Below are 11,777 nucleotides of genomic sequence, written 5' to 3'. Positions count from 1 at the left end.
CATATGTGGGTACCCTGGTGTGGTAGGGCTCAGCTAATTCACCCAAACCCTTGGGTTCCTGTGGAGCAGAGCTCCTCCTCCTCCTCCCTGTTCTCCCCCTCTCTCACCATCACTACTACTCAACGTTCTCAGTGCTACAACCTCATACCTCCTCCCTGTTCTCCCTCTCTCTCACCATCACTACTACTCAACGTTCTCAGTGCTACAACCTCATACCTCCTCCCTGTTCTCCCTCTCTCACCATCACTACTACTCAACGTTCTCAGTGCTACAACCTCATACCTCCTCCCTGTTCTCCCTCCCTATCCCAATCAATCTATCCATCTATCTATCTATCTATCTATCTATCTATCTATCTATCTATCAATCTATCTATCTATCTATCTATCTATCTCTCTCTCTCTCTCTCTCTCTCTCTCTCTCTCTATCTCTCTATCTCTCTATCTCTATCTCTTGTAACAAAGGCTTGGAGGGAGAGCTCTTCCTGCATTGTGACATGGGAGGTGGGGTACCCATACGGGGCGTAGAGGTGAAGGGCAGCAGACAGGTACCCAGGCTCTCTCCCTTGCTCCTATGGCAGCCAATCAGCTTGTCCATGGCATTGTTAGTGAAGATCTGTTGGTTGAACTGTTGCTGTGGCGCCCTCTCAAATGTCCGGCTAACTGGACCGCCCCACTGGCTGGAGGTCTGTGACGACTCAAAGGGCCTTGCCTTCCAGGGCGAGGGTGACTCGGACTGCCGACTGGACCATTAAACTATAGTCTCATCAGGACTGTTGGAATATCCGCTTTCACGTAATGTAAAACAGAACATGGTCACAGGAATGTCTGAGGCAACACTTTCACCTCAATGGTAAGCAGAGAGGGGCGAGTTCTTCTTTTTTAGAAAACAAGTGCAAAGCACAAAGATCAGAAACCGATTTACAACCACACAGAGCTGGTGTGAGCTTCCTCTTTCTGGACTCTTGCAAGGTAAGGAACCCCTGTATTGCATACTGATGCTCTCACGCAACAAAACAAGGGTTCAACCATCTTTTAAAAGTTCTATCTGTAGTCTATTCACTAAGTTATCTGTGCATACTATTCTGTCATCTCTTCAGAACAGATTTGAAAACAGATAATGATTTGAAGATGAGAGGTGAAATAAAGACACTAGCAACGTAGGGAAATTAACTTAAAAAGAGGTAGTGAAAAATAATAAACAGAGAGACGAGACATCTGTGCTTTTTCATTCAAATAATCATTCAAATGTACAATTTTTAAATCCACTTTGGCGTGTTATGTTTGTCTTGTTGAGTCTCAATTACAGATGCAGGACATGCAGACATCCTTCCTTCCTTCCTTTGCAATTTTTAACGACAACACTTGTAATGTGGCAAATACTTTTTCATTGTGACCTAAGATTTCAGTGGACCTTCCTTGTTTGAATTGATAGGAAATAAGAAAAAGGCCCAATATATTCAAAATAAGTTTGGAGCTTGTAGTATACTCTGTGACAAAAATGGCTGCCTTATGCAATGCAGTGTGCTTTCAGAACAATGTAGGACTTAAAAGCGTGAGTACATCAAGAGAAAAATGTGTAGTACTATAGATTATACTAACCAAAAGCTGTTGCAAAGATCCTCCACAGAGGAACATTAATGTGTGTACTACATGAGACAAAAACAACAAGCAGGAAACTAAAAACCACTCAACTGCTCAAGCAAACATCTGAGACCTAATATGGTTGAACCGTTACATCAGAGATGGTGAGGGAAAAAGAAATCATCCACTGAGAATATGAGTAATCTTTCCGTCCTGTCTCAATACTCTGCAGAACAGCACTATGGGAGTCAGACAGGTCTTCACTGTCACTTGCATTTGTTTCATAAGTATCAGCAATAAACAGACAATGTTAGAACTTAGAAGAAGTTACAGAAGTACTTTTCTCAGGGGACTGCACTATGGGTTAGTGTCCCATTTAAACATATGTATATATATGTTTTATTTTGGAAGTTAGCATGATGTGTGGGGGTAGTGTGTCTGAAACAAAAGGACAATGCATATAATCTTAATGCCCAGTAGAATATATTAATGAAATTAGCATTTTAGCTTGAGTCTTTCGTGTCCATTTAGTCTGTGATCACTATGTGCGATTTACATGGCATTTCTCTTTGTATGATCAGTTTACAGACTGTAAGCGATGATTTTTCTCAAGACCCTCTTTCTTTTAAATCTCCCGTCATTAGGAGTAGGTGAGTCTGTAATTTTTCTCAAATATTTGTGATTGACCTTTGATTAGATGAATTGCTTTAAAAATGGAAGCCAATATACAACGGTTCCCAACAATGGACCAAATATGATTTCATTACTACAAAAGACCTTAAAAATAATCCTATCCATGTCAATTTAGTAATGTTAATCCATGCCAATACTTTTCATTAGTAGAGAACACCATTATGATACAGGTTGTAAAATGGAGAAAGGAGACTTATTACAGTGTTTCCACTTGTTATCTTTTTAGGGGAAATCGGGCCCTCACACTCAGTATCACTGCCAGGGAACCTACAGGCTCTAGGGGGATCCTGTGTACTGATTCCCTGTACATTTAATATCTCTGGTTTTGAGAGTAAATTGAACACATCTGGGTCAATCTATGGATTGTGGCTTAAAGGTGGATATTCATTTAATAATGACCCAGTGGTGTTCAATGGCACTAACAACACAACCATGTTGTTTGAGAGAATAGAAATCCTTGGAAATCTACGCCTGAAAAACTGCACAACTGTCTTCTACAACGTCAATCAAAATCATACAGACAAATACTTCTTCAGAACTGAGATGAAAGACTTTAGGGCAACATTCATTGAAACGTCATTTCAACTGACTGTTGCAGGTAGGAGACTCACCTCTTACATTAACTCCGCTGTTGCTGTGTTATAACATAATGTAATGTAGTCCAGTGTAATGTATGACAATATTGTATTGTATTGTATCATATTATATTATATGTACATATTACTCTTGAAAGTCAATTTTTTAAACAAACTGAGTAATAACTATTCATGGATTAAATTGATTGTCATGGTACTTTTAAACTATATAAATCTACTATTCAACAATGTTTTAAAAATTAAAATGAAAGGTTTTACTTGCCACCTTCAATGCAAAAAAAATAAAATCAATTGATAAGACATTTTATCTGACTGTTGAAGGTAGAAGACCTCTCGAGATAACACTTTGTCAAAACAACTCTTTGTCTTGTGTTTGTATAATATAATTGGTTTAAATGCAAAACTGAAGGTTGAATTTAAATCGTCCCTCTCCAACAGATGCTGTGGCAAGTCCAAATGTATCAAAAGTGTCGGAGATGTTGGAGGTGTCAGAGATGTCGGAGGTGTCTGAGGGCTCATCAGTGAATCTGTCCTGCACTGCTGCTGTTCCCTGTCCCTCTCAGCCTCCTACCATCACCTGGTCTCTTCCCACTGGGAACGTACACACTCAGATACGGGATGAGGAAGACGGCACAAAATCCCTCTTGTCCTGTTTGACCTTCACCGCTTCCCGAAGTCACCATGGGAGAGAAATCTCCTGCATGGCTTCCTACCTCAGACAGAACCAGAGCACCGTGGCAGCAAACAGCACTGTGCAGATACTCAGAGTCCTGTGTAAGAACGACTTTTTTAGTTTCACTGATGACTGCTTGGTTGATGTTGGTATTTATCAAACGGTTAAGATCAATTCAAATTAATTAAAAATGCTTTCTCTTTCATACAGAAGAGTATGTTATCATATGTATCAGGTTTTTAATACATTCTATGCCCCCTCCCCCAGTCTCTCCTGAGGATGTTGCAGCCTCTGTGAGTCCTTCAGGTCCAGTGCCAGAGGGCAGTAGTGTGACTCTGACCTGTAACAGCAGTGAGGCCAACCCTCCAGTGCAGAACTACACATGGTTGAGAGGGGAGCAGCACACGCCCATAGGATCTGGACAAACCCTCACCTTCAATCTGAGCTCCAGTGAGGAAGGACTGTACTACTGTAGGGCAGAACATCCACAGGGGGGAAAGAAGTCTGCGGCAGTGACACTGACTATTAAAGGTTTGCCTTTTAAGCTTGTATTTGTATTATTAACACTAAATGTCAGAATGTGTTTCCTGTTGCACTGTTGGCTGATTGTGGTCATGTTAATACTAGTGCTGTCAAACGATTCAAATATTTAATCGCGATTAATCGCATTTATGTCATAGTTAACTCAAAATTAATCACGATTAATCGCACATTTTTATCTATTCAAAATGTCCCTTCGTTTATTTATTTTTTCCATCATTTTATTTTTATTTTAATGCCCTTATCAACATGGAAAAGTTGATTGGCTTGCTTAATGCAAATGTTTTATTTTATTGAAAACCAATAGTGCCAAACAGGGCGGTACAAAATAAAATTATAAAGTGCACATTTCAGGTAAACAAGGACTCAGCCTATAGTGCAGTTAAACCACGGCTTAATATTTTCTTTTTTTCAAGTTTGCTGGGAACATAGCAGTCAGGCCTCTTATTTCAGAAACACTCAGTGTGTTTACATGATGGTATAATTCGAATCTTTGCTTAGTCGGACTATGCTTTCTTTCGAGGGTAGGTGCTATTATCCCAATATACATGGCAGTGAATAAATCGAATCATTGGCCGAAAGCATGTCATATCCGATACGATAGGTAGCGCTGTTTTTATTACAACTAGTGGTGATACAGCCCTTTCCGCTTGACCTCTTCACCACTACCAATAACAACAACAGTTGATTGAGCATGAATCGCGTCTGTTCATCGGTCCAGAAATGCGTGTTGCCTCTTGGGTTGTTTGTTTGTTTGTTTGTTTGTTTCTGCCAGGCCGATGTGTTTATAAGTTACATTATTCAAAGGTGAAAGATAAAAGGCGAGAGAAACGCACGCACATTCACACACGCGCGCAAATAATGGGTTACAGCCTAAACGCATTGCCCTTCTGTCAGTTGCATCAAATTGTTTTAGTACTTCTTCGCTGTCGATTTCCAAATCTGTGTGAATATTCATGAGAGCAAGTCCAGTCAGTCTTTTCGTAGATAGATACAAACCTTCAGGACGCAATGAATGTTTGGCTAGAAATTTGCCGAACTTTCCAGGGCTTGATAAAGTTCACTGCGTAACTCATTTAGCTGTTTTCAGCTCTGTATCTGCATCGTCAACGCTGGGCATTAGTTGTCTGTACTCCGATTTTATAGTTTCCCCATTTTAATAAATATGCGTTCATGATATATTTTTCTTCTTCTCGCGTAGCAGAAGGTACGCACAGTGCGTACGGCTGCATGCGCCACTGGAACTCTGTGCAATTAATACAATACATAATAGGCTAATTGATACAATATCTCCTCGTTTGAGTGTGGTTGTTTGAGTGCAATGGGAGTGTATGATCGATGTTGTCTATAAAGGTATTTAGGTAAAGGTATTTACGGGAAAATATCTCGATCCACCTGTCACGTCTCTGTCTTTAGAGGGCAGCGCCAAATAACTGAACACAACTAAACTCACGCGTGCCTCGCGGCCACAATACCAAATTTCATCATATTTGATAGAATGAAGGACATATTAGTTGTGAATAGTATCACCGAGTTTGATAGGTATTGGTCAGGTAATAGCCGAGTGACAGCTGATTTGCTTTCTGATTTGACAGTACTAATTCGTGGTTTTTTTCAGCGCCAGATAACCGAACACAACTAAAGTCACGCGTGCCTCGCGGGCACAATACCAAATTTCATCATATTTGATAGAATGAAGGACATATTAGTTGTGAATAGTATGACCGAGTCTGACAGGTATTGGTCAGGTAATAGCCGAGTGACAGCTGATTTCACAAGCATTAACTTTAAACCAGAATATTTTAACTTCCCGGCATAGTCGCCCCGTAATGCCGTGCAGCGGGCGCATACTGTTATACTCTGTGATGCACTAGCTCAACGACGTTCCCTATATGTTCCTTACCGTTCTAATTTACATGTCGTTGTTCTGTGTTGGGGCAGAGCTTATACAGGTGGGTGACGGTAGCACAGTCTGTTCGTGGTAACTTGCACCAGGGCATAAAGCCCGTGCCATTGTGACAGTGTGTTGTGTTTTAGTGTTTAATAAAAAGCCATAACAAATATACCACGCTTCCGTGATTTGTTACAATATAATGGTCTTGCTTCTATAATGTATAAACACGTAGGTTACAGGGTGGGTGTGGCAGAGAGAGAGAGGGAGAGCGATGATGCACACGGATATATCAGATTTAGCGACCGGAGCAAAGTTATGTTGCTGTAACGTTGAACTCTTTGCAATCAATAAATACAGTACTTAATAGGCTAATTGATACAATATCTCCTCGTTTGAGTGTGGTTGTTTGAGTGCAATGGGAGTGTATGATCGTTATTGTCTATAAAGCAGTGTTTCTCAAACTTTTTCAGACCAAGGACCACTTAGCCAATAAAAAAAATTTCGCGGACCATTTAACTAAATATCCCCGGAACAACATGCCTCCTACCCAAGACCTGGCGCCAGACAATTGTTAGCGCACACATGATTTTCGCGGGTGGGCTTTCCTTTTGTACGTACCAGTAGGCTAGTTATAGATATGACAATGCGCAAGGCGAGTTTGAAAGGTATTTGGTCAGGTAACAGCCCTTTGACAGCTGATTTGCTTTCTGATTTGACAGTACTGCTGTGTGTTTTAAGCAAATAAAATGTGGACTGTTTACAAGCGGGCACCTGCTATCGTTGATTATACAGTAAATACGTTGTGAAATGAAACAAAAACACATCACAGTTAAAGATGTATTAGTATTGATTGATTCACATCGATATGAATGGATGACATGACTAACAAGTGGTGGGAAATTAATATGAAAGTATTTGTTCGGTGAATTAGCGCGTTCTGTCCAAACAGTCGCAGTCAACGTTTTTGTCAACACTGGCACCACATAAGTATCGTAATTTGAACGTCCTTATACGTTTTTAAGGAGGGGTTGTAAAGGTACTCATATCTTCGGACCTCTTCTGTTATGTTTGTTCATAGTCAACAAGAATAAGCTTGTGAGACAGTCTGCAGGATATTCATAAAGTATGTTAGTATGTACAGTTGAGACAACGTATCGTCTCTTTCGTCTTCCGGGTCACGACCTGGCAGGGAGGGAGGGAGGAGGGCGGCGGGATCTCAAGCATGCGCAAAGACGCAAAGTCCAGTTCCTTATCCAATTCACCGTTACATGCCGCAATAGTCGAACTATCAACTGGATCGGATCGAGTTATCCAGGGGTGTTAGTCCGACTATGTGCGGTCCGACTACGATCCGACTAAGGTGCTTACATGAAACGGATAATGCGATTTCAGTCCGACTAAGGCAGTTATTCGAATCCATGTAACCACGGTCATTGAACCGTAACAGTTAGGTTACCAATAAAAGGTAAGCCTACTACTTCTTTGCTTTCAGCCAGCTGCCTGTTGACATTTTCAGACAACAGTGAAGCTCGCTTCTTTTGCACAACACAACTTTTAAAAGTAAACATTCCATTCAGAAGCTTTTTATCATCCATTTCGCCGTATCGCGCTCACCATTCACTCAAACCGTAACGTTAGCCTACTACACAGTTTGCGAGGCCAAAAAGAATGTAAATCTAAAAAAATAAAAAAATAATAATAATTTTAAAAAAAAATCGCGTTAATCTCGCGATAAAAAAATGAACGCGTTAATAACGCGTTAAACTGACAGCACTAGTTAATACTAATACTAATACTTAATACTTAAGTAACAAGTGTTCTACCAGATACAGAGATCATATAGGCCCAAACTGATAAAAAGGTTAACAGACAAAAATAGGACTGTACTACTGTATGGCAGAACATCCACAGGGGGGAAAGGTGTCTGCGGCAGTGAGACTGACTTACAAGTGGATTGACATTCACATTTACACACAACACAAAGATGAAATTAAATGAAATTACCTAAATTGATAGAGAGAAATTAAGCATCGCCTTCCAGGAAACTTGGTAAAATGTTTTACATGAAAATGTGCCAGGGTTTAAAGAAGCAAAAACAACAATTTGCCTACTCTTAAATGTTCAAGGAATATATCAACTGGACAATGCATAGTAAACAAACTGTATGTACAGGTCATTTTTAGTCTATGTACTGAACTAGTACACTCTCTTTATTTCAGGGCTGGATCAAATGGAAAGTGTTCTAATCATCGGAGCAGCAGGAGGATCTCTGGCAGTACTCCTTCTAGCTGTTCTGATCATTTGTGTTATAAGGTAGACATTTTCCATGAAATTTCTGTTACTGTCATTTAAAGTGCCTCCAAGCTGGTAGATGCAAGTCTCCCTTTACCAAAATCTGTTGTTATTGAGCTGCGTGTGTGTGTGTGTGTGTGTGTGTGTGTGTGTGTGTGTGTGTGTGTGTGTATGTGTGTGGGCTGTAATCACTATAGTGAGGAACTATGTGATCAGAATGTTCAGTTATCCATTCGGTTAAGAAGTTGTGAAGTTGACATATTCAATTACCAAATTAAAAGTCCCTGTGTTTATTTTCAGATGGAACAAATCTCCAATAACTCAAGAGCAGAATTCTGAATGTGAGGTATGTGTAGATTTTCAATAGAGATGCATAACAATGGAAGACACAGATCCATTAGTTCATAATGTGGTTCTGTGCAGTCTGCTTTTAAAACATCATTTGGATCTTTCCTATGGGAGTTTTTTGGCATTGTTTTTTCGTGTGTTACCTTGATATCAAAACAAATGAAGTACTAATGAGCAACATCATTTACATTTTACATTTAGTCATTTAGCAGACACTTTTGTCCAAAGCGACGTACAAGGGAGAAAACAGTCAAGCTACGAGCAATAGAGACCTAGTGTAACAATAAATACTACTTTACATAAGAAATAGAAAAACGAAGTGCAGGACTGTAACTGCTGTAAGTGCAAGTTAAGCACTAGTCGAAGTGCCAGTTAGGAAGGGAGGTGCTCTCTGAAGAGTTGGGTCTTCAAAAGCTTCTTAACGGTAGAGAGGGATCACCCCTGCTCTGGTAGTGTTAGGCAGTTCGTTCCACCAACGTGGAACTACAAATGAGAATAGTCTGGATTGCTGTACTTGCACAGACGGCAGTGCCAAATGACGCTCATTAGACGAGCGCAGCATCCTGGGTGTAACATTTTCCCTTACAATAGCATTTAGGTAGGTGGGAGCAGAACCAGCAATCACTCTGTAGGCAAGCATAAGTGACTTGAACGAGCAGCTACAGGCAGCCAGTGGAGCTCAATGAGTAGTGGGGTGACGTGTGCCCTCTTTGGTTGGTTGAACACCAGACGTGCTGCCGCGTTCTGGATCACCTGTAGTGGTTTCACCACGCAAGCCTGCAGGCCCATTAGGAGGGCATTGCAGTAGTCAAGGCGGCAACTCACCAAGGTTTGCACCAGCAGCTGGGTGGCATACTGGGTTAGATACAGCCTGATTTTGCGGATGTTGAATAGCGCAAAGCGGCACGACCTGGAGACAAAGGCGATGTGGTCAGTGAAAGTCAGTTGGTCATCAATAATGACCCCGAGGTTTCTTGCTGTTTCGGAAGGAACAAGAGATAAGGAGTCAATATTGATATCGATGTTGTGGTGGATGACCTGTTTGGCTGGAAAGACCATCAGTTCCGTTTTGGCCAGGTTCAGCTGAAGGTGGTGATTTTTCATCCATGTGGATATGTCAGTGAGACAGTCCGAGATCCGCGCCGAGACAGTGGTGTCCTCAGGAGGGAAAGACAGAAACAGTTGAGTATCATCGGCATAACAGTGATAGGAAAAACCATGCGAGCGGATGATAGGGCCCACCGAGGTGGTGTAGATGGCAAAGAGAAGTGGTCCTATCACCGAGCCTTGAGGCACCCCTGTGGTGAGGCGGTGAGGTACAGACAGCTGACCTTGCCATGACACGTTGAACGAGCGCCCAGTGAGGTACGAGTTGATGTGTGCGGGGCAATAAAATGGTCATGACATGATCCTAAATATCCTTCAGGGTCAATAAAGCATCTATCTATCCTAACATGGTATATTGGCCTCTCTGACACATAGACCTCAGCTACGTGTGATGAGAACAGACCTGCAGGTGCTAACAGACCCGAACCCTCAGAGGAGCAGCCAGAGGAGATCCACTACGGGGAGATCGTCTTCTCCAGTATGAAGCTCAGAGACACCAGTGAGAAGACGGAGCAGGAGCAGGAGACGGAGTACGCAGAGGTCAATCAGTCAGGCAGAGACACCCAGACTAGTGACCAGACAGGCCCAGACAATGAAGAGCTTTACGCCCAAGTCCGGAAGTAATTGAGATCACTCCACTCTTATGAGGAGTGTTACCTTCTGCTTCCTGCTTTTGTACAACTGTTATCTCTGATTTTGATTTTGTAGATATGTGTAAATGATACACATTTTCTATTTGAGTTTGTGTTGTGTAAGAAATACTATATGTCTATATGTCAATAAAATCATTTTCATTTTCATATTCGTGTGTGTGTGTGTCAGCACGTCTGTATGTATTCCCCACACACACATATTAACATTTAGTAGGATTCAGATAATTCACCCACAAACAATGGTTACTGTGGAGCAGAGCCTTCTGCCTCCTGTTGATCAAACAGCCTGCCACACAGCTTAAGGCATAATGCATTTAGGCTAAGGAACAACTAAAATCCTGATAGAGACATCACAGTGAACATGAGCCGAGTTAGCACTCATATGAAATGTGAAATGAGTCAGCACTCATGTGACTCTGGGTAACACTGGCATCACAAGCACAGTGAAAGAAAGAGATGGCAGATCATCCCTAGTTGAGCACGTATGAAATTCATCTTTCTGCGCTCGCTGTGATGAGCACAGTCTAGTATGAGCGAGAGAGCCATGGGGTCATGGCTAGAATGGACCCAATGTTCCTTTTGTTGCTATGGCACACATTGTGTTGTTTGGTATGTTGTCAAGCGCCATGCCTGGTTGCCTCTTCCAGTGCCTCTTCCATTGGATTCAAGTTCTTGTTCAAGTTTTTGCCATTGTAGTGCTACTCAAAGTGTTCAAAGAAGATTAAAAAAAAAGACACATTTTCCGGTGGCCATGCTTGGTGGTCATGGTGGTCATGCTTGGAACTTTGTAAATTCACCAGCAAGAGAAATAATTTGCAATCTGAATTAAGACATACACAGAAGCTTATTTATGTTTGTTTTATTAAATCAGTCTTAATAAAACAGTTCAGCATTTTCTTTGGTCCAGACACTTTAGTGTTGCACATGTGTAAACTTGCCATGCATTATCGATTCATTTGAAATAGCTTTGGTTTAAAATAGTTTGTATTTCTTGATTTAAACAATTCAAAGTCAACTAAAAATAATTTCATTGTGTGTGTTTTTATAAAATGACAGATTTTCTCCCTGAGTCATCAAAATGTGTTTACTTTGCTTGCAGGCAAGCCAGCTGATAAGGACAGACAGTCTAACAGCCCATAACCTTCAGCTAAACCCTTTAGTACAACCTCATTACTGTACCAAAGCGAAAAAGACCCACTTCACAGGCACTGGGGTTATGACCTATCTAAGGATTTCTCACGATAACAACATCTAACTTCAGATTTAGATTCACTGATGAAAAGTGAGAAAAACACTTAAGACTGTAAGGTGGTAGGTCCGTGAAATATCGCCCCTTTCAAACAGTGAGTTGTAAACACCTGATGTTTCTGCTAAGCTATGGCAGGGTGTCAGTAAGGC

General features: G+C 41.2%; 1 protein-coding gene across 1 annotated transcript; it reads left to right on the top strand.

Annotated features, from left to right (window-relative positions):
* Window positions 1-17: 17 nt before the first annotated feature.
* si:dkeyp-28d2.4 (sialoadhesin) lies at window positions 18-10,516 on the top strand. Its single transcript, XM_031583669.2, has 8 exons — window positions 18-971; window positions 2,165-2,233; window positions 2,503-2,874; window positions 3,311-3,646; window positions 3,813-4,076; window positions 8,199-8,292; window positions 8,572-8,617; window positions 10,102-10,516. Exons 2-8 carry the CDS (start codon window positions 2,182-2,184, stop codon window positions 10,348-10,350), a joined length of 1,413 nt encoding a protein of 470 aa, XP_031439529.1. The 5' UTR covers window positions 18-971; window positions 2,165-2,181; the 3' UTR covers window positions 10,351-10,516.
* Window positions 10,517-11,777: the final 1,261 nt, after the last annotated feature.

The sequence above is a fragment of the Clupea harengus genome, chromosome 17, assembly GCF_900700415.2.
Source record: "Clupea harengus chromosome 17, Ch_v2.0.2, whole genome shotgun sequence".
In the NCBI taxonomy this organism is placed as follows: domain Eukaryota; kingdom Metazoa; phylum Chordata; class Actinopteri; order Clupeiformes; family Clupeidae; genus Clupea; species Clupea harengus.
Note: the sequence above shows the minus strand (reverse complement) of the source record. Positions and strands in the feature narration are given on the sequence as shown.